The 22,127-nt window shown below is 57.4% G+C and overlaps 2 protein-coding genes across 2 annotated transcripts; one reads left to right on the top strand and one right to left on the bottom strand.

The window, feature by feature from the left end:
• Positions 1-448: 448 nt before the first annotated feature.
• Positions 449-17,350, top strand: ANKRD52 (ankyrin repeat domain 52). Its single transcript, XM_059080449.2, has 29 exons — positions 449-591; positions 900-983; positions 1,445-1,523; positions 1,723-1,793; positions 2,829-3,029; positions 3,552-3,639; positions 3,761-3,903; positions 4,203-4,415; positions 4,680-4,758; positions 5,071-5,185; positions 5,312-5,394; positions 5,504-5,621; positions 5,844-5,912; positions 6,100-6,240; positions 6,320-6,400; positions 7,529-7,640; positions 7,849-7,920; positions 8,171-8,372; positions 8,630-8,717; positions 8,794-8,911; positions 9,462-9,681; positions 9,879-9,966; positions 10,074-10,157; positions 10,267-10,412; positions 10,629-10,711; positions 10,917-10,999; positions 11,205-11,296; positions 11,744-11,898; positions 17,193-17,350. Exons 1-29 carry the CDS (start codon positions 565-567, stop codon positions 17,301-17,303), a joined length of 3,246 nt encoding a protein of 1,081 aa, XP_058936432.1. The 5' UTR covers positions 449-564; the 3' UTR covers positions 17,304-17,350.
• Positions 17,323-21,498, bottom strand: SLC39A5 (solute carrier family 39 member 5). The gene is made up of 10 exons (XM_059082456.2): positions 21,200-21,498; positions 20,815-20,998; positions 19,840-20,002; positions 19,512-19,681; positions 19,142-19,282; positions 18,666-18,762; positions 18,408-18,578; positions 18,130-18,210; positions 17,801-17,991; positions 17,323-17,571 (listed from the first exon to the last, which is right to left on the bottom strand). The coding sequence occupies exons 1-10, from the start codon at positions 21,481-21,483 to the stop codon at positions 17,428-17,430; spliced, it is 1,626 nt and encodes a 541-aa protein (XP_058938439.2). The 5' UTR covers positions 21,484-21,498; the 3' UTR covers positions 17,323-17,427.
• Positions 21,499-22,127: the final 629 nt, after the last annotated feature.

Below are 22,127 nucleotides of genomic sequence, written 5' to 3'. Positions count from 1 at the left end.
AGCGCCTTCCCTCCCCTGGGGCTATTGCCATATATAACCCCCCGATCTCCACGCCCTGCTTCCCCAAGTCTGTGGGGGATTCTGAGGTGTGTAATCGTGGACGGGAGGAGTTAGCTTGGAGGAGGCATTTTGGGCTGGGTGAGATCTAGCCAGCCATTTGGTCCTCAGGTTGGAAGGCACCGCAGCAGGGCCAAGGCCTGAGTTGCCGCTAGGGTTTTGTGGAGAATCCCCCGCGTCGCCAGACTGGAGCGGAGAGCACGGCGCCGCTGGCCTGGGGAGCCGGGGAACCAGCGGCCGAGGTTGGGGGCACCCGAGCCGCTGGGACCGCCAGGGCGGGGCGGAGGGCGCCGCGGCCTGGGGCAGCCTGCGCGGCAAGCTCCCTGCGGCCGGGCCCAGAACGGCCGCCAGGGAGCGCTGCGGGCTCCCGCTCCCGCCCCCTGGTAGGCGGGGCTGCGCTCTCCCCGCAGCCGCCGCCGCAGCCGCCGCCTGGGCCGCCCCGTGTCCCCGGTGGAGCCGCTGCTGCCGCCGCCGGGAGCTCGATGCGGACGGAGCCCGGGCCGGGCCATGGGGATCCTCAGCATCACGGACCAGGTCAGCCGTCCTGCCCTTGCTCGCTTCCTCCTTCCAGGGCCCGACGCCGCCGCCACGCGAGCCCGGGGATGTGCGGCCTAGGCTGGGCCCGAGCCCGGGGCTCCCGCCCCGCCCCACGCCGCGCTCCCCTCAACCAAGCCGGTGTCCTTGGGGGCCTGGTGACCGGCGGAGACACCGCGGAAGCCCCCTGCGGCCAGGACCCCAGAGCGGAGACCCTCCAGCGTCGCCCCCCGCCCAAACCCGGTGTCCCCCACCCCACTCCCCGGTTCCGCTCCGGCCCGCTCCCTGAAAACCGGTTCTCCCTGCAGCCGCCCCTGGTCCAGGCCATCTTTAGCCGAGATGTGGAGGAAGTGCGTTCCCTCCTCTCGCAGAAGGAGAACATCAATGTGCTGGTGAGTTGAGATCAGAGAGGATGGCGAGCCGGTAATCTGGGCCCTGGTGTTCAGGACCCCTCCCCACCAATGGGGCGGCTCCGTGTTTCCTAGGCTCGGGTGAGGCCGCAGCTCTTTCCACCCTGGGATGGGCGACTGCTCTACATTTGGGGATGGAGAGCAGGTCAGGCTTAGAGCAGAGACCAGTAGGGTTGAGGATGCCCAGAAACGGTGTTCTCTTCTGAACCATCCGTGTCTGCAACGCCTCCACCCCTCCTGGCAGAAGGAGACTGCTTCTCGAGCCGTGGCGCCGACCCCCTGACTCCACCCTCCCTCGGTGCTTGCTTTGACCTAGGACTGGGGTTTAGGAGGCTGCAGAACCTGTGGGAAGAGGTTGTGGGGAAAGGCCTGGAGCACGAAGACTTGGGCTTGGGTCCTGGATCGTTCACCCCTACAGCTGCTCCTCTTCTCTGCCTTCCTAGGACCAAGAGAGGCGAACCCCACTGCATGCTGCTGCCTACGTAGGCGATGTCCCCATCCTCCAGTTGCTACTGATGTCAGGTGAAAGTGGGGAGCTGGAAGGTGTGGCAGCTAGGGAGGGGACCTGAGGGAGGAGCCTTTTTGTCGTATCCAAGGATTGTCCTCTGGTGCTTGGTCCAGGCAAGCTTCCGTCTCCATCCAGATTCTCTGGCCTGATTACTGGCTTTCTTCCCCACCTGCTCTCCACTTCCCACCAAAAGAGCATATTATATCCCCACAGGTGCTAACGTCAATGCTAAGGACACACTGTGGCTGACCCCTCTTCATCGTGCTGCTGCCTCCCGAAATGAGGTACTGGCCTCCCACCTCTTTTCTCCCTTCCAAAGAGGATGACTTGGTTAAAGGTTGGAAGATAAGGGTTGGAGAGCCTTAGTCCTCTGCCCTACAAGTTGGTCTGTCCCCAGGTCCGGAGGAGACCAGACCTTGGCCCCTCCCTCCTACCCCTAGAACTGGCTGGTAAGGGGGTGCTGAGTGTTGCTAGCTGATGTGACATCAGGGGAGAGCTTAACACTGGGCTGGCAGACTGCAGGGGGCCCTGCTGCCAGGCCTTAGTGACTCATCCCTCCCTGCGGGGCCACCATGGAGTCTGATCCCCTTCTGGGCACTGAGATTTCTTTCCTTGTGATGGAGGGATGGGGTAGTGATTTGTTGCATCCCTGCCCCTCAAGCAGCATGAAAGTTGACACCACGAGGATCAAACATGCCCCATCAGTTGGGTCCCTCAACCCTGAAGAGCGGGAAGAGATGACCTTCTTGGCTTGGCAGTCACTTCCCTGGCTCCAGCCACCAGGGGGAGGGACTGAGGCCAATGGGAATGGGGTGGTTGGTGAATAGGAGGGGCATTTTAGCCTGGGTTTTGGAGAGGAGCCAGTATCTGTTTGCTTACCTAGGTAATGGAAATGATTCTGATGCATATGGAAGGGCTGAACGGGGGTATCTGGGGATTAATGTAGCGGGAGCATTTATCTTTCCTAAAAATGGTGGGGGATTGGGATCCTCTACATGTGTGGATTTGCTTGGTAGTGGCTGTATATATGGGTGAAGATTTTCAGGGTTTGGGTTATGAATGATACCAGGTGGCTTGAGGAAGAGATCCACATTTTCCTCAGCAAGGGAGGGAAGATTTTAAGCTCTGAGAAGTTCCAGAAGATGGAAAGTAGGTATTGAAAGGCTAGGTATGTTGGAAAAAATGAGGAGAGACTCTGTGCTGGGGGAGTGGGGAAATGGGGTCACATATGCTGTGCTGACCTTTTCGCCCCTCCATTTCCTGTTGGTTTACTTCCTGCTCCCCCTCTATCTTCTCTCTTATCCCCTGCCCCTCAACAGAAGGTGCTGGGACTGCTGCTGGCACATTCAGCAGATGTGAATGCCCGGGACAAGCTGTGGCAGACACCATTGCACGTGGCTGCCGCCAACCGGGCCACCAAGTGTGCTGAGGCTCTGGCACCATTATTGAGCAGCCTCAACGTGGCTGACAGGAGCGGGCGCAGTGCCCTGCACCACGCAGTGCATAGTGGGCATCTGGAGGTGAGGACCGCTCCAGTCCACGCCCGGCCTCGTGCCTTTTTCCTTCCCTTCCTGCTCACCTTCCCCTGCTTCCAGGCCATTAGGCCTGGGGAGCAGTAGCCCAGATGATTATATAAACACTTGGGCTCAAGCACCAAATGAATGGTTGGGTTAGATGGAAATTCTTGACTTGGGCCTCAGGAGGGTGATAAAACCTCTGAAGTTGCATGGAAAATGTTTGCATACATGGTTTTTTCTGAAGTGAGAGTCCGTGTCTTTCAGCACATTTAGAAGACTTCAAAAGAGTTTAAAAACCACCGAATTACCTGAAGAGACTCCCTTAAGTTTACCTCAAACTTCCAAATCTATCTGGGATCTCCTTAGTGCCTGCTTTCTCTGTTCCCTCTAGTTCTCCAGATTGTTCTACCCAAGAACAGAGACATTAGGCTGCCTCAGCCTTTTCAGGTGCTAAGGGCTCTGCTCTTAGGTATGTTGAAGGCATGAACCTGGCTCTAAACAGGTGTCTTTCATGTCCTGAAACAGACGGTGAACCTGCTCCTCAGTAAGGGAGCCAGCCTGAATGTCTGTGACAAAAAGGAGAGGCAGCCTCTGCACTGGGCGGCTTTTCTAGGTGAGAAGAGACTCACGGGGAGAGCAGGATTTGGGATTCCTAGGGCAGGGACGGAGGGAGGGGTGCTCAGGGCCCTAGAGTTCACCCTCCATCTCCTTGAGAGCATACTCTCTTTTCCCAGGGCATTTGGAGGTCCTGAAACTGCTGGTGGCACGGGGAGCAGACCTTGGCTGCAAGGACCGCAAGGGCTATGGGCTGCTCCATACAGCTGCTGCCAGTGGCCAGATTGAAGTGGTGAAGTACCTGCTACGGATGGGGGCTGAGGTCAGGGTGCTGAGCACGGGGGCTGGGCATAAGGGCAGGGAGCTGGAGGTCGGAGTCTTTTAGGGAGATAGGAAGGCGCTGGGATTGCTGGTGTGGTTTGGGGAGGTCGGGAAGATGTGGTGAGAGGATCTGAACAATACTTATCTTAAGCAGTAGTGCCCCCAGTCTTTGGGTCTGGAACCTGAGGGGTCTGAAGCAGTCGTTGGATTTCTGGGATGCTCTAGGCTATCTGTGCTGGCTTGCACTTTGTTTAAACTGGTATCTCCCTTATCCCCTTACCCTCACCCCTGGAAATCCAGATTGATGAGCCCAACGCTTTTGGAAACACAGCTTTGCACATCGCCTGCTACCTGGGCCAGGATGCTGTGGCTATCGAGCTGGTGAACGCAGGAGCCAATGTCAACCAGCCAAATGACAAGGGCTTTACACCACTGCATGTAGCTGCGGTCTCCACCAATGGCGCGCTCTGCTTGGAGCTTTTGGTCAATAACGGGGCTGATGTCAACTACCAGGTGCCTGAAGGGATGAGTCTGAGACCAGTGGGGAGAGGTGCCTGGCTCTGGGGGTGCTGACCATATCTTTTGCTCTGGATAACTCTATGGGGAATGGTCCGCTTGCGTCCTGGGTTGATCAGTCCTTCCCAGGGGCCCAGGAGAATGTGGGCTGAGAAGATGTCCATATGATCACCCTGTCCTCAGAGACATGTCCTTTGGAAGGGGGAACAGGGCACTCTCCATGCTTTGCACTAGGGGAAAAAAAATGCCATGTTTCCACAGAGCAAAGAAGGGAAAAGTCCTCTGCACATGGCTGCCATCCATGGCCGTTTCACCCGCTCCCAGATCCTCATCCAGAATGGTATGGACCTGGAAGACTTTGTGATCTCTTCTCCCCCCTCAGAGAACTCATCCCTAGAAACACCTTTTCTTCCTCATTCCACCCCCCACCCCTTCTTCCAGTCAGGATGGGCACCTGAAGCTCTGAGCAAGGCACCTGTGGAAATGGCCCTGCTCTGCCTGCCCAGCCCCCTCAGGCTGACAAACGAGATAACACGTGTAGAAGGCTTAGCCTGGTCCCTGGCACGTAACAAGCACTCGTCTGAGTAGCTAACTAGTGTGAGTGGTCTGAAGCCAAAGGTCTGAGTGTGTGGGTGTGCGTCCCCCCTTTCAGGCAGCGAGATTGATTGTGCCGACAAATTTGGGAACACGCCACTGCATGTGGCTGCTCGCTACGGACACGAGCTGCTCATCAGCACCCTCATGACCAACGGCGCGGATACCGCCCGGTGAGTCCGGACCCCTGACCCCACTTCCAGGCTGCCTCAGATCTAGGCTGGTGGTAGGCCACAGAAAAGAGGTCTGCATCTGGTCCCTCCTTGACCCGAGGACTGAGTCCCTCCCCTTCTCCCCAGGCGTGGCATCCACGACATGTTCCCCTTGCACTTAGCTGTTCTCTTTGGATTCTCTGACTGTTGTCGTAAGCTTCTTTCCTCAGGTATGAGCTGACTGGTTCGGGGGTTGGGCAGGTGGGCAGGAGAGCAGAGGCCTTTCCCGGCTCTGCTCAGAGCCCTCAGATGGGATCTGTGGCTGTTCTGCCCCTTCAGGTCAGCTGTACAGCATTGTATCCTCACTCAGCAATGAGCACGTGCTTTCAGCTGGGTTTGACATCAATACACCTGACAACCTTGGCCGTACCTGTCTTCATGCTGCTGCTTCTGGAGGGTGAGTTTTCTTCCCTCTGTCTCAGGCCTTGAGAAGGAGGCTGGGCAGGGGTCTGGGCCCCTTCTTCTTTCCTGCCCAGAGCTCCCCCTACTCACAGCGAGAGCAGTGGCAGCAGAAAGGGCTGCCCAGTTCCATCCTCCTTCAGCCCCTCCCGGGGGAGAATCCTGTGGCTTCTCCTTGAGCCCTCTTTCTCCCCTTAACCTGCATCCTCCTTCCTTTTAGGAATGTTGAATGTCTTAATTTGCTGTTGAGCAGTGGAGCTGACTTGAGGAGGAGAGACAAATTTGGAAGGTGTGTTAATGTGCAGGAGTATATATACATAAGGAACATCTGATCAGAGAGACAAGTGATGGAGGGCGGGGTGGGGAGTTGGAGACTAAGTGAGGAGAATATTACAGAGCAGCTGTTGGCTGCACATCTGGTTGCCATTTGTATCTGCCCCTGATTCTTTTACCCACCCTCCTTCACTTCTCCCCAGGACCCCACTGCACTATGCAGCCGCCAATGGCAGCTACCAGTGCGCCGTCACACTGGTGACCGCTGGAGCAGGCGTCAACGAGGCCGACTGTAAAGGCTGCTCTCCCCTCCATTACGCTGCCGCCTCCGACACCTACAGGAGGTGAGGCGCCCACTTTGCTCTTCTCAGCCCCACTCTCCTCCCTGAGCGCCCCCCAGACTTCTTCACTCTCCTCCCCCAGGGCGGAGCCCCACTCATCTTCCAGCCACGATGCTGAAGAGGACGAGCCACTGAAGGAGTCCCGCAGGAAGGAGGCCTTCTTGTGAGTAGCCGAGGAGACCCCTGGGTGCACTTTCCCAGCAGTGTTGACTCTGGTCCTGTTATTCTTTCTTCCACCACCACCCTGCTGCTGCTTTGCACCCTGAGTTTAGTTCTGGACCAAGCACTGTGGGTACAGACAGAAGTAAGAGACACAGTTCCTTCCTTCAAGAAATGGATGATCTTCTTGAGGGAATCAGAAAAGCTAAACACAAATTCATTTGTTTATTCCACAAGCATTAATTGAGTATTTACTCAATAGGTACCAAGTACTGTGCTGGGTGGTAAGGATAAAAGATGAATTACCCCAAATTTCTGTATTGTATATATTCTAGTGTAAGATGTTAATAATAGGGGAAACTGGGTGAGGAATATATGGAAACTCTGTATTATCCTCACAATTTTTCTGTAAGTCTAAGACTGTTATAAATAAAGGGTTTTTTTTTTTTTAAAAAAAAGATATTTAAAATCCAAGAGGCTCAATTATGACCTTTGGCAAGTAACTTAACCTCTCGGTGCCTCAGTTTCCTCAACCATAGTAGGGATAAGAATAGTAGCTATCTCAAAGGATCAGTATGAAGATTAAGTGATTTAATACACGTGAAGTGCTTAGAACAGTGTTTGACACATTGTAAGTATTAAATGCTGTATTAATATTTCTACTAGTACAACTATTACTGAGCTATAAGAGTGGTGCTGGGGAATAGAAGGGAGGAGGCACCTAACTGGGAAGTTTGAGGAAGGCCTCCCATAGAAGAGGATTCTGGGAGCGAGTATGAGATGCGTACGCCTTTTCAGCTGGGCTGGGAGGAGAAGACGGGTCAGTATGCCTGGAGGTGGGGGCAGAGTGTGTCGATCACAGGTTGGTAACTGATAACTGTGCTCCGGGTTCTCTAGGAGAGCATTCAAAGGATAGAGGAGGGCGTTGAAGCAAGGGTGGTTCAGGGCAGACCTGGAGGTGGTAGGTCTGGGTCTGGGCTTGAATGGGCAGGAGTTAGCCTACCAAGAGTGGGGGATGGGTGTTGGCCATCGAGGCCTGGAGGGGCTCCCTTGCCCTCTCCTCTGCTCCTCCCAAACTGTGCCCTCCATGGCTGGGCCTGTCCCCTCCTCACAGTCTACTCCTGTCCCCCAGCTGTTTGGAATTCTTACTGGATAACGGTGCAGACCCCTCCCTGCGGGACAGGCAGGGCTACACAGCCGTGCACTATGCAGCCGCCTATGGCAATAGACAGAACCTCGAACTGGTATGTGTGGGATCTGGCCTGGGGGAGAGGAGTAGGGCAGGGCACAGCACACAGTCTACTTTTGTATCTGTGGATTCTCAAACCAAGGGGTGGTTGAATCAAATGTGGTCTCTAGATCCAGGGGCTTTGGGGGTTGCTGTGGATGGGGTCAAGGGGTAATATCTTGGGAATACCAGAACCTCAGCACCTACTATTCTGTCCATTGCAGCTCTTAGAAATGTCCTTTAACTGCCTGGAGGATGTAGAGAGCACCATTCCAGTCAGCCCTTTGCACTTAGCTGTGAGTCCCAGGTCTTTTCCTCTTGCCTTCCTTGTCCCTACCTGCCCCAGGCTGGCACACAGGTATAAGCACGTGTGAATCTGTCCTTGCTTCTGCCTTCTTGTGGGGATGTCGCAAGCAGGCAGTGGTCTGGAGAGGGGCCTGAGGAGCTCACGGGGAGGCCTGTTGCCTGGAGTCTCCCTGTGGGCCCCAAGAACAGAGTGGGGACAGTGTCCCGAGCTGTATCCATTGGTTGCCTGCACCCCTCCAGGCCTACAACGGTCACTGTGAAGCCCTGAAGACTCTGGCCGAGACGCTGGTGAATCTGGATGTAAGGGACCACAAGGGCCGGACCGCGCTCTTCCTGGCCACTGAGCGAGGCTCCACTGAGTGTGTGGAGGTGCTAACAGCCCATGGCGCCTCTGCTCTCATCAAGGAGCGCAAGCGCAAGTGGACACCCCTGCACGCTGCTGGTGAGTGCGCCCTTTGGGCTGCTCCCTCCCCTTCCCACGCCAGGCCTCCTCCAAGACTGGTCCCCAGATCCCTCCTGAACCCTGAGGAGACTGGGGTTGGGATGGAGCAGGGCGAGGAGGATGGAATCTGCAAGTCCTGATTCGCAGCCTCCTACCTCCCAAGATTTCTCCCTGCCCCAGGTCTTCCCATAACCCCCACCCTTCACCTGGCCTTCTTGCCCCGACCATGCCCTGACACAGAACCCCTTTTCTCCTAGCTGCCTCTGGCCACACTGATTCCCTGCACTTGCTGATCGACAGTGGGGAAAGAGCTGACATCACGGATGTCATGGATGCCTATGGACAGTGAGTGTTGGCCTGGGGTGGGGTGCAGGGTTCCCATCCCTGCCAGGCCCTCACCCTTTTCTTGCCGCCTCTGTAGAACCCCACTGATGCTGGCCATCATGAATGGCCACGTGGACTGTGTACATCTGCTGCTAGAGAAAGGATCCACAGCTGATGCTGCTGACCTCCGGGGCCGCACTGCCCTCCACCGTGGGGTGAGTGAGCTCCTGGGTAGGGTCGCTCACAGAAGGGCCTGGACATGGGAGCACAACAGTAGGACATCACATTGTCTAGCACGTGGGCCAGGATCTTGTGCCCAGGGTCTTAGTGGGCCTTACTGTATTTGCTCCAGGATGAGTATCTGACATCCGCAGCTGATCTCCCTGATTACCTTGCTCTGTAATCACATACAGCCACCTGCTCACCACCCAGACTCTGCCCCAGGATACCCAGCTGGTCCTGTCCTGTTGGATAATGATGCCACGACCTGGTCCTTCTCCACCATCACCTGTCCTAAAGCTGCCTCCTCCTCATCCCACGGGATTCTTTGACTCAGTCTCCCACTACAGAAGGCCAGGATTAACTCTCACCATCCTGATTGTCAGTTGGCATAGAGTCAGGGAAGGAGATGCTCATCCCTAACACTTAGAATCATTGTTGTAAAGACAAGGATTGGAGCCCTGGAATTGGTTCTTACTCCTGGGCCAGCCCCAGTGACTGGCCATTGGAAAGGGAGTTTCAGCCACACCCCCATGTCACCCACAGGCAGTGACTGGCTGTGAGGACTGCCTGGCTGCCCTGCTGGACCACGATGCATTTGTGCTGTGCCGAGACTTCAAGGGCCGCACACCCATTCATCTGGCCTCAGCCTGTGGCCACACTGCAGTACTGCGGACCCTGCTGCAGGCTGCCCTTTCCACAGACCCCCTGGATACCGGGGTGGATTACAGCGGATACTCGCCCATGCACTGGGCCTCCTACACTGGTGTGGCTCTGGGGCCTTTGTAGGCACAGCTATGTGTATGGGGTGTAGGGGAGGGCAGACAAGGACTAGTGGGTTGAGGGAGGGACCTGGGTTGCTCTGGATCTGGAAGTAGAATGGAGTGTTGAGAGATGGGACAGGACAGATGGAGGGGACCTTGTCATTTCTCTCCATCACCACTCTTCCTTCCTCATACCCAGGACATGAAGATTGTCTGGAGTTGTTACTTGAACACAGCCCGTTTTCATACCTGGAAGGAAACCCCTTCACTCCTTTGCACTGTGCAGTGTAAGTCCCTTCCTACACCTGAGCCCCACTCAGGGGTCTGTGACCTGGGCTTAGGACAGGAGGCCTATTTCCCCTGCCCCTCTTGCTGACCTTTCCTTTTCCCCCAGAATTAATAACCAGGACAGCACCACAGAGATGCTGCTGGGAGCTCTGGGTGCCAAGATTGTGAACAGCCGAGATGCCAAAGGACGGTGAGTGACGGGAGGCCTGGGGAGACGCCTCCGTTGCCTCTGGCTTCCTCTTGCTGCTCAGGAGAAAGGGCCTTCCCTATTTCACTCTGCCCTGACCCCCTCCCCACAGGACCCCTCTTCACGCCGCTGCCTTCGCGGACAACGTCTCTGGGCTCCGGATGCTGCTGCAGCATCAAGCCGAGGTGAACGCCACTGACCACGCTGGCCGCACTGCGCTCATGACGGCGGCTGAGAATGGGCAGACCGCTGCTGTGGGTGTGTAGGGGCCACGTGTGGAAGGGAGGTGCTCCCCTGGGTTTTCGCAAGATGGGTCAGCCCTGCCTGTGGGGTTTTGGAGGCAGGAGGCATGTCTTTGGACGTTTCACCCTCTGCAGATGGGGTCCAAAGGGTATGCAGATAGGAGGGTGCAGAGCCAGGCCGGCACAGCTCTGGAAGGGAACGTCAGCCCCCTCTGCCTCTTTTCTCTTGTAGAATTTCTGCTGTATCGAGGGAAGGCAGACCTTACTGTGCTGGATGAGAACAAGAACACTGCCCTCCACTTGGCCTGTAGCAAGGTACCGCTGGCAGTGCAGGTGGGGCTGTGTAAGGGGCAGGGCCTGATGAAGGGGCTGGACCTGGTGATTGGAGAGAGGGCCCGGTGGAAGTCAGGGTTGTCCAGATTGTCTGACTAGTGGGATAGCTTTCTGTCCTCCTGCTACGCCCTCAGCTCCTATTGTCATGCTTCCACTTCACAAGTCTTCATCTGTCCCTCTCCCTCAGGGCCACGAGAAATGTGCCCTCATGATCCTGGCAGAAACCCAAGACCTTGGCCTTATCAATGCTACCAACAGTGCGCTGCAGATGTGAGTGCCCTGGGGAGGGGGCTCTTGGCTGGGGGGCAGGGGGGCGGGGGGGCGGGAGAGGTGGGTGAGGAAGTTGTGGCCCATGTTCCAGGGGCCCTCTGGAACTCACAGTGTTGGCTCAGCAGCGTTGCGACTCTGGCTGAGGGTGGAAGGGCAGCTTGCCATTGCCCCGACTTCATGCTCCTTCTTCTTCCTTTCTTCCAAGGCCCCTACACATTGCCGCCCGGAATGGTCTAGCTTCTGTGGTGCAGGCCCTGCTGAGTCGTGGGGCCACAGTGCTGGCTGTGGATGAAGAAGGTGGGTGGGGTCTGGAGCCCCCTGCCCCTCCAGGCCTTGGGGTCAGGGACGTTCTTCAGGAGGTGACTTCTTAAGCTTGCTGGTTAATAAACTGGATTTTCTTCCCAAGGGAACTCTTCAGAGCAGGGACCCAACACCAATACGCTAGAGTCTCTGAGGGGAGTCTGACGGAACTAGGTGGAGCCAGCAGGGTCCTCAGGAAGACCTCCTGCACACCTCAGCCTCCCAGCCTCCTGTCCCCCAGGCTGGGTCTGCTCTTTACCCCACACGGGGACAGTCTGCCTGTCAGCCTCCCTGGGCCCTTATAGCCCTTGAGTTCTGACCACGCTGGGTGCTTGCCTGCCTTGGCTCCCCTTCACAGATAAGAGAGCTCAGGGCCCAGGGGCGGGTAGATGGGGACCCAGGGGTACAGGACCCTGGGGCTCAGTTCTCCCCTTTGCTCTGCAGGTCACACCCCGGCATTGGCCTGTGCCCCCAACAAAGATGTGGCAGACTGCCTGGCCTTGATCCTTTCCACCATGAAGCCTTTCCCACCCAAGGACGCTGTCAGTCCTTTCAGCTTCAGCCTGCTCAAAAACTGCGGCATCGCAGCAGCCAAGACGGTGGGTGGCTGCGGCGCCCTGCCCCACGGGGCCTCCTGCCCCTACAGCCAGGAGCGGCATGGCGCCATTGGGTTAGATGGCTGCTACTCTGAGTAGCCCCCTCCCGTGTCCCTCCCCCTGCCGGTGGCTTGATATCTTATTCTATTTATTTAGAAAAAGTCTATACATTTAGGGCACTTTAAAGGAGAACACGACTGGGTTGGGGGGCGGAGGGGGGAAAAAGCACTGGGGAGCAGCTGCTCACCCCTTTGCCACACTATCCTGGCCTGGCAGGGGTCTGGGACCAACAGGGAGCACCCCAGGCCCTTGGTACCCCCAGGGCAACCCCTTCTGCCAAGTGTCCCAAAATGATCGCTCGATGCCTGGCTCCCCCTCTCTTTGATCCCCTCTCACCGTTCTCCCTTTCTGCTGCCAGCTGCCCTCACTCTTCCCGTTGACTCTCCTCTCTGTCCCCTTCCCCATGCCCCTGCCAGGCAGATCCCCACCTCTTCTTCCATACCCATCACTGCCTCCCTGCTTGGCTGGCCCCTCCATCCCCCCTCCATCCCCGCAGCAGTGAGAAGCCTTAATTTCTGGTACTGTGTGAGCACTCTGGGGGTGTCCCCCTCCCCCTTCAGGGGCAGCTAGCGGACGAGGGGGGAGGGTATTTAGCACTGGGGCCTGGAGCTTTTCCCCCACTTCTGTATCCCATCACCCCTAAAGTTCAAATGCAAAACACTTGAAGCAGCAACTACTGTACCTGGGCCCCAGTCCTGCACGCTCCCTGGCTCCTCATATGCAAATCAAGGGCTGGTTCTGCCCCCACAGCCTGCCCCGCCCTGCTTCCCTCCCCCTCCTGGCCTGGCCCCCTGACCACGCACTTTAACCTTGCTTCTTTCTTTTAACTTCTTTCCAGAGGGCAGAGCCTGTGGCCATTCCCTCTCTGGCTCTACTCTCCCTTAACTTTGAGGCTTGTCATGAATTTTTAAGTAAGCATTTTATCCTTTAGGGGAAGAAACAAATTAATTTCCTGCCCATTTCAAAACCACAGCCCTAGTATGTCCTCTGTGTTTCAGGCATGTGTTTGCATGTGTGTGGAGGGAGGGACTGTGTTCTTCCTCCTGTGCCCCCCAATCCCACAGTTCCTCTGTGCCCCCCATCTGCTGCCACCTTCTGTTATGTCCAAGAGTACCCACTGCCCCCAGTCACTCCTGATCTGAAGCCAAAGAGGGAGGGGCAGGGCAGACTAGGGACCGTGGCTACTCGGGGACCCAGGCTTCCCTTCCGGTGTGAGGATGAAGTTCTGATCTAGGGAGTGACAAGTAGATACTGAGGCTTGGTTCCTGCCTTCCCAGCAGCAGGGAGAGAAGGGATTGAGCTAAGGGCTGCACTGAGAAGATTCCCAGAAGTCGTACCCCAAAAGCCAAACTGGGCTGGAGTGAGGAGGGGGCAGTTTTCTCTCTAAATGTAGCATTGAATTTGGCCCTGGTCCCTTCAGATGCCCTGTCCATCCATCTCCTAGCTAAGCCTCCTGGACAGTTGGACCTGCTCCCTCAGCCCAGTGTTCCCTTCCTCACACTCAATACCTCAGCCAGGGGCCAAGACACAGAACTTGAATAGAGGTCATGCTCCCTCCACCCCCCACCCCCCAGTGCATCCTTGCCCAGTTTGGCTGCCATCAGTATTGTCCCCTGAGAACTGGACAGGCTTTGTTTACACAGTACAGGGCCTCCCCCTTGGGGGTCCCTCGGTCTCCTTCCCCCACCCGTGCTTGCTTTATTCATGATCTTACCCCCTTTTCAGTTGTGTCTGCTTCACGTCTTGCCACCCTTGCCAAGGGTGGGCTGAGGGGAGAGGGGCATCCCAGGGACTCCTCCCTCCCTAACAGATACCCTTAACCATACCTCATGCTGGTTTCCTGAAGCCTGGGGTGTTTGTCCAAGTCCTTATTCTTTTTGTCACGGTCCCTTTTTTATCCCCTCTCTCTCTGTGTCTTGCTTCCCCCAACGCTCAGTTCCTAAACCATTTCAAAGCTTCCAGATGACCATTATTGATGAGAAGGATTGTGCAGCTTTTAGTTTTTATTTTTGTTTTCAAAGCCAAAGGGCCTTGCAACGCCCCTCTCGCCCACCTTCCTTCGCACCCTGCCCTCCCCTGTACGACAATCAATGTGACCTCTCTTAAGGGCTGCAGCCCCCCACCTCCAGTCCTGCTGATTCTGCAAAGCTTGTCCCTAACTTCAGTTCTCTCTCATAAAATCTTCCTGTTCCACCCCCTCCCTCTCATTTTGGTGCTGGGAATTAGGTGGCGGGGGGCAGGGAGACGTGTCCTCCAGAGAAAACTCTTGGAGTTTCAGTCGTGTTCTCCTTTATCAATGTTCGGTGATGACAGGAAGAATCTGAGTATTTGTCAGGAGCCCCATCGTTTTGCTAGATGAGATTTCTGGTGGCTGCCCATTCCCTGCTGCGCCTTTAGCACACCGTCAGCAGTGCTGGGGCAGGTTGCGGGGAGTCCTCTGTCCCTCCTCATGTGGCTGTGAGGAGGCCGGCAGGACGAGCAGCCTCCTCTCCTTATGCCAAAGGAAATCCCACACCCCACCCCGGGCTCCCCAGCCCCTAGTGTTTTTTTGAAGCATTTTGACCATTCTCATGGCCACTGCATATTTATTTTAATGTTAAGTTGTTGTTGTTGTTGTTTTTAAAAAGACCTCTTTGACTTAAACGGGTGTGGAGAAGTAAAGCAGGCAGAATGCCCCCCAATCTTAAGGGGTTAGGGTGGGGAGGAATCATCTCCTTCCCTTTGCCCTCCCTCTCCCCCTCCCCCTCTCCCCACTGCAGCTCTAAAGCACTTGCTTCAAGTAATAAGCACTTTTGAGAAAAGGCCTATTTTAAGTGAGGACCCTGGGAGCAGCCCCAGGTCCCAGCAAAGGAGACAGAGCGAGGGCTACATAGGAGACAGGGAAACAGATGTGTGAATCAGAGGGCGAGATGAAAAAGAGCCAGTTTTTCGTTTCTGATTTTGGGGGAGATGTTTCTGGTTGGCCGGTGGCTTTGGTAGGGTTGTGTACTACCCTTCAGAAAGACAAATGGCACAAACTGTGGGTCCCAGCACGGACCAACAGGCCCGGGTCACTGCCACTGTCCAGCGGAGACTGACGGGCCACCTCCCCACCCCGCGGCCCCCTGAGCCATAGGACTGCTGAGAACCACTGAATGTACAGCCCAGGTTGGGGTAGGGAGCAGCCCCTGGGGGAGGGGGCTTCTCCTTTTGTTTGGTGCTGTGGGGGTGGGAGAGGTGAGACTGAGGGACTGCCACCCACCTAGACATGTGTTCCTTGGGGTGGAGGGGCTGAGGAGGGCCTACCTCCCTCTCCATCCCCAGCCGTGGCCCCTCTTCCTTCCTCATCCCTATCCGTTTTGACTGTAAGTCCAGCTCACCTTTGCCTTCAATATGTAACCAAAGGAAAACTCAATACTGTTTCCACCGCTGTCTGCCCACCCGAGCACCTTCCGACTCCCTGGACCTAGAAGGGGAGAGGAGGCGGGGCTGGGCCGGGGGTCGTGGGGCCAGAGCGAACGGTCCTGCAGCTGTATGCCCCCAAAACCTCCTCTGGGGTCTTGGAGGGCGTCCTGGGAGGGGGCGTGGGGGCCAGGCAGGAGGGGCTGGGAGCAGGCGTGCTGGGGACCTTGTGCACGTGAGTGTGACTTCGTCCGAGTGATGCCGCTGACTGCCCCCGGGGGAGGCCCCTTCCTCCTTCCCTCTCCACCATTTCTCACCTCTCCCCACACCCAGCGTTCATCCCCCACCTCCCCTTCCTGCCGCAAAGGAAAATAGCCTTACAGACCCTAGCCCAGAACCCCTCCTCCTGGGGCACTCCAGTATGGGGCCCCAGCCCACCTAGTCTGAACCCCACCTTTTAAGAGGGAGGGATGAGGAGCAAAGCAGCCCCTTCCCCTCTAACCGTGGTGGCTCCAGCCCTCCTCGGCCTTGACCCAGATTGGGCAAGGGCCGAGGTGAGGAATCTTTGAGGACCAAGCCCAGTGGTCTGGGAAGAGGGAGGTAGAGAGGGAAGGGTCTGACTTGGGGACCCCCTCCTCCCGACCCAACCCCTAGAGAAGCGACCAAATCCCAGAGATGGGAGGAAGCTGGGGTGGGGAGGGTCTGCTCCGTGAATTACTTGAAGGTACTGACTCCGAGGCTGCTGTTGCCCACTTAGGTGTGAGGGGGACACTGTCACTGCGTTTGGGAGGGCAGAGGGTGGCGGTGACGAGAGGGTCCACCCTTGGCCCTCGCTCACTCCTGCTAGGCCCTTTCCCTGGGGAGCCTAGCCTGGCCCTCCTGCCTCCATCCCTCACTCTGGGCACCCTCTCCAATTGCACTAAAGTAGCTGTGTGCCAGTCTTACCCCACGCCAGGGTGGGGTCTCTGCTTCCAGTCCTTTCTCCCCACTGCCTCTGCTCCCATCCCGGACAATCTCCTTGTTCCCCTGTATTCCTGGATAGCTCAGCTTTGTGTGTGTGTGTTTGGGGGGTGGGGGTGGGTTCTGGCTGGAGTGGGTTTGGTAGGGGTTTGGGAAGGGCTGGGGGAAAGATGGCGGACGAAAGTCTCCTACCCCCTTCCTCCACTCCAAGCCACAGAAGCCTGGGAGGGAGGGTGCCTACTCTCGCTGCCGTGTGTCTTGCAGATGTGCCAAAACGGGGGTGGGTGGGAGGGGAGGGTGCCTGGCAGAGCAGCCCCCAGGGTGGCTCTCTCAAAGCAATACAGTTCCTCCTGCCTGGGGGACGGCAAGACAGGGGAGAGGGTTGGGTTGGGGACCTGGGGGTTCCCTGTGTACAGCTGTGTATATTCAGGGGTGTTCTCTGTCTGGTACCCGCTGTGGGCGTCTACGTGTGTGTGAACCTCCCCTTCCCCGTGCCCTGCATGACCTGTGATGCTGCAGACACCACCATCCTGTGTGCAAGGGTGTGTTGGGGGCACTGAGGGGCATGTCCCATGTCCTGTTGCTCCCTCCACCCTGTGACCCATGTACTCGGTTGTAGGAAGTAAAGAGAACTGAGCACAATTCACTGGATTCTAGTTGAATCTTTCTCTAAGCAATGTTCCCCTTCCTGCCCTTCTCCCTGCCCTGGACTCACCTGTGGTGCTAGCGTTGGGGTCGGGGTGTGTTTCATGCTGGTGGGCAGCAATAAAGGGCAGACCTGCCCAGATGCCTGTATCCCCAGGGTGCTGAGGGCAGCAGGAAAAAGTGGGGACCTTGGTGCATTTGCCTCACCCTCCCCTTCCTCTCTGGGCTAAAGCACAATGCTCTCCCTGCAGATGGATGCATCCTGCACCCTCCAGGCCCCTCCTCCCCATACCTGCTTTGAGCCCTCCTCCTGCCACATCCTGGTTTTCTATGCTGTTTTGGTGCAAGTACAACTGTCGTAGTCATGGCTTTGGGATGGGTTCTGTTTATTAAAATCCTATTGCTCCTACTGGCCCTGTGTCCCGCCTCCATTCCTGTGGTTGGGGGGAAGGAAGGGCAACCTGGACGCCTTTCCACTGGCCCCCATCAGCCATCAGAGACCAGAAGCCACAGCTGCTCCTCCAGCAGGGCTATGGTGAGCATGAGGCCGCCCCCCAGCAGCAGCCCCAGCCCCTGCAGTAGCACATTGAGCGTAGGGAGGGGCTCAGGTGGACGAAGCAGGGCTGGTAGCTGAAAGAAAATAACAACATCAGGATCCTGGCCTTGTCTCTGCTCCTAAAACAGGAGAGGGAGATGTCAGCAGCTCTCCCCCACCCAAGCTCTTCCACACCTCTGTTTCTCAGATGTAGTCGAGCCACCCTTCCAGGGGGCCACAGGGGGAAGCAGAGGGACTGATACTTCCCTCTCCTCTACACCCACCCCGCTTCCCTGGGTTTCTCCACACTACCCCACACCTCACCATGTCCACAAGGGCCACGTAGAGGAAGACCCCGGCAGTGACCCCAAACACCCAGGGAGTGAGGGGGACAGGGCCCAAACTGAGCCCCACCCCCAGGGCTGCACCCCCCAGTCCCAGGACTCCAGACACCAGGCTCAGTAGCAGCAGCCGCCGGAAGGGCAGCCCTGCCTGGAGCAGCATCGCGAAGTCACCTGTGGGGAGAGAGGACGGGGTAGGAGGGAGTACGCCAGGGCTGCCCCTCACCCGTGTCACCCGCCGGCCTCCATGTTCCACCCCTGGGAGGTCTTTCCTTTCTGGAGTCGACCCCACTCCACTCCTGCCATTCCTACCCAGTTCATGGGGCAGCTCGTGGCAGAAGACTGCTACGGTGGTGCTGAGGCCACTGGAGAAGCCATCAGAGAAGGCAGCGCCTGGGTGGGCAGGATGGGAGGTGGTCAGTCTGGAAGAAAGCTCTCCCCGGAGGAGGCTGGGGCCTGCATTCCCTCTGTGGTCCTCCCATCACACCACCCCACCCCAGCTTCCTGGTAGCCTTCTCCCCACCCCATCCAGTAACTAGGAGGCCTACCCTCTCCCTCCCTCCCTCCCTCCCTCCCTCCCCGCCTCACACCTATGGCCAGCCCATCAGTGAGGTTGTGCAGACCATCCCCCAGGAGGACCATCCATGTGATATTGGTGCCACCGCCACCCTGACATCCATGACTGTGGCCTTGGTGCCCAGGAGGGGCCGGGACTGCTGGGGGCTGGCTGTCCTGCTCTCTCTGGCCCTGAGCCCCTGGCTCTGTGGGAAGGAGGAGGAAAAGAGCAGCGTTGGTGGCTGCGAGTGAGAGCTGGGAGCCAGGGCCCGCTCTTCATGTCCTCCGGTCACCTGGAACGGCCTGCAGGGGCCGAAGCACCATCCCGCTGCCATCCTCCGGGTCCAGGTTTGGAGTTCTGAGATCCTTTCTTTTTCGCCGGCAGCATCTCTGAAATGGGAGGGTGTCCCTCCTGAGGGAGGAGGCAGCAGAGCTGGGGACTAAGGAGCAGCCAGGCAGCCAGCAGGGCAGGTGAACACCTGGTCCCACCTCTGCCACTTGGGGATGTTCTCTGGCCTCTGCTCTCTTCCCAGGCTGGCCCCTCTCTGTTTCTTGTTGACTTGAACTCAGGAGAGGAGGCCGTTTGGCCAGAAGTCCTGGGTCTATGCTGAGGAGCCCCAACCCACTCCCTGTTAGCTGTCAGGTGCTGCACAGTCAGGCAAACGTCAGAGCCAGGAGCGCACTTGGCCCCTCACCTCCTGGATTCAGTGGCCAGTTCTTGGCTAGGACTCTGGTCTCGGCAGGAAGAGGACAAAAGGGTGTCACTCACTGGCTTGAGCCCTCGGCGCCGCAAAAGCCCTAGCATGTTCTCCAGGACGAAGAGCAGAAAGAGACCGCCAAGCACCGACAGTCCTGGTCCCAGGTCCTCCTCTGGCTGCCCGCCAGGTCCAGCATGCTGCCCTCCTTGCGCCTGACAGAGAGGTGGTCAGGGCAGACTCTGGAAGCCCCTGCACCCGACAGCATCCCCCTCCTGAGATGGCGGAGGGAGGTGGTGAGCCTTCACTCATAACGTTCTACTAGAAGGCAGCTGTGGGCTGAAGCTGGGGTGGGAGAGAGGATGTCCTATGACTGGGAACACACTGGCTCCATGGAGGCTGTCCACCCCTGGGGCGGGGGGACAGGAAAGGGGCTTCACGTACATGTGGCAGCAGGTGTAGCAGCGCGTCCCCACAAAGAGTGCCCACGGCCAGGGCCCCCAGGAAGCCCAGCAGGGGCTGCAACAGATGAGGTCCCAGGAGCCGCAGCAGCAGCAAGGAGAGGGGAGCAGGCAGGCTGAGCAGCAGGACTGCCAGGGCGCTATGAACCAGGGCTGGGGAGAATCGGGGGCTGAAGTTAGGCACGGCTGAAAGGGAGGCCTTAAAGGAAATGCTGCAAGGGGAGGCGGGACCCCAACGAACCCCCTTCCTTGGCTTGGGCCCCACTCCCTACAGGATTCAGGTGCCCCACCACTTGCTCTCCCCCACTGACCAGATAGCAGATCCCCTGGTGGGGTTGGAGCTGGGGCCCGGATGCAGACACGGCTGTCAATCTGATAAAGCAAGGCTGGACACAGCAGAGCAAACTGACGAGGGGTCAGAGGAGCAGCAGGGCTCAAGCCAAAATTGACCAGCAACTGGGAGCCATTCAGACACTAGGGAAGTGGAGTTGGAGGTCACACATGGGGAATTGCTGAGAACTGTGACTCAGATCTTTAATGTCTGCCCTTCATTGCATGGGCTCCTGGGGCTCTCCCAGGGTCGCCTCTGCTCACACTGGCAGGTGCATCAGGGACTCGGGACAGTTAGGTATAATCAGTGTGTTAATTATTAGTGAATATTCAAATCAATGCAAATTTCAGTTCAGTACAGATTGGGTGCTAGTGAACATCGCCATCATCTCCCTCCCTCCCAATCCCCTGATGTCTCATTAATTTGGTGATGGAATTGGTTGGACAACTAGAGCCCTCCACTGCAGAATCTTAGAAGGGAAAAGAACCTAAAATGCCATCCAACCGTCCTCTCAGCAGCCCTGTCACTTGTTCAACCAGCCTTGGCTTGAATGCTTCCTGGGATGGGTTGCTCACCTCACCAGGCCTGTTTCAGGTTGGCTTTTGGCTGCCCTCTGGTGTACACGGAACAAGTTCACCGACTTTCTGGATGAAGACAGCCATCTACCGCCTGCAGGCCGCATCTCCAGATAACCAGCCCCAGAGGCTACCTTGGGCTGCTTCTCTGAATTCTCTGCTTCACCAAGTGTGGCCCCTAAACCAAGTCTTGGAGCTTGTGGTATGGGTTTATCATTCTGAGCCCAGAGGGGACATATTTCACTACTGGAATAACTTACCCTAAGATCACACCTGGATTTTTTTTTTAAGTAACTATTTAAAATGACTGACTTTTTAAACATTTCAGGCCATCTAAATCCCATGGCTCCTTTCCCCTCGCTACAGATCATCAGACTCACATCCTCATTCAGATGGTCAGCCAGTGAATGGTCCAGCAGCAGAAGCCTGTGAAAGAGGCCCAGGCCCGATGGGGCTGGCCCAAGGGGTGCTGCTGGGGCCTCTGTCTCCTCCAGGTCACCCCACCCAGAGGGTTGCAGAGGCAGCCCTGCCCAGATGTCCACACTCAGCTCAGGGTCCTGGGGCCTAGAGTGGATGGATAGCAAAGTCAGACTTACGTTCTCTCAGAAAGAGGCCTTGAAAGGATATGATGAATCAGGTTCTGAAAAATCTGTAATTCCAGGAATCTGATTTTAGGAAGCCAGAGCTAGGCAACCAGAGGAGACTGATCCAAGTACTGAGAAGAGCTGGGGTGTGACATTTTGGGGTGGGGAGAGGGGTTAGTACCTGTGCGTGGAATTGTCTCCAGCTGGGGGTGTAGCCCGACCAGCTGGAGGCCCGTGGTGTCCCAGGCGGAGGGCCTGAACTTGGCCTAGCCCCAGGCTGTGGAGAAGCCTCGCTAGGCCCCTTGCAGTCAGCGTCCCGTTCTCCCCATACAGGCCGAACAGCTGGGCCAGGTAATGGCTCTGTTCCTGCTCAGCAGGGCCCAGGTAGGGGGCTGAGCCCCCTACCCAGCCCAAGGCCACCCCCACACACAGGCCAACCATCAGATGACTCACTGGGGGCCCCATTATTGGGGGGACAGGGTTAGAGGCTCTGGTTCCGGCTTCTACTCCCCCAGGAACATCCTGAGGACCGTGCCCTGGAAGAACAAGGAGGAGGGGCTGGGGCTCCTGGCCTGCTGTCCAGCCCAGGGCCCGGGGAGCCCGCACCCCTCACACCGCCCCTTCCTCGAATGCTGCAGCGGCAGCCTCCTTCCTTCCTCCCCATTGCCTCCTTCTGAGCAGCCTCTTGCCTGCCAGTTCCTAGAGCACCTTTCCCTGAACCAGAACACTCCCCTCACCTGATCCAGAGCTGACCTGTCCCTGTCCCTCCCCTATCCTCCAGACCCCACCCCTCAACCTCACCCCACCTCTCTATCCCCCCTCAATCCCCAGGGCCTCACCCCCACTGGCAGTGTGAGAGCCGTCACCTCAGGTCCCCATGAGTCCTCGCTGTGGACACTTAAGAGGTTCCTGGGTCGTGGAGGGGAGCCAGGCTCAGCCTCCAGCTGCCCAGGTAGATCGGAGGCCATGTCAGATAGAGGGCTGGGATGGACAAGCCCCCCCCTCCTAGCCCACCTGCCTGGGGGCGGGGCCAGGGAGGTGCCAGTGTGGGAAGGCTTACATCAGAGAGGAGTTAATGGTTCACTGGTCTCTGGGGTGGGGGTCAAAGG

The sequence above is a fragment of the Kogia breviceps genome, chromosome 12 (genome assembly GCF_026419965.1).
Source record: "Kogia breviceps isolate mKogBre1 chromosome 12, mKogBre1 haplotype 1, whole genome shotgun sequence".
Lineage (NCBI taxonomy): Eukaryota > Metazoa > Chordata > Mammalia > Artiodactyla > Physeteridae > Kogia > Kogia breviceps.
This window is presented reverse-complemented; position numbering and strand designations above follow the sequence as displayed.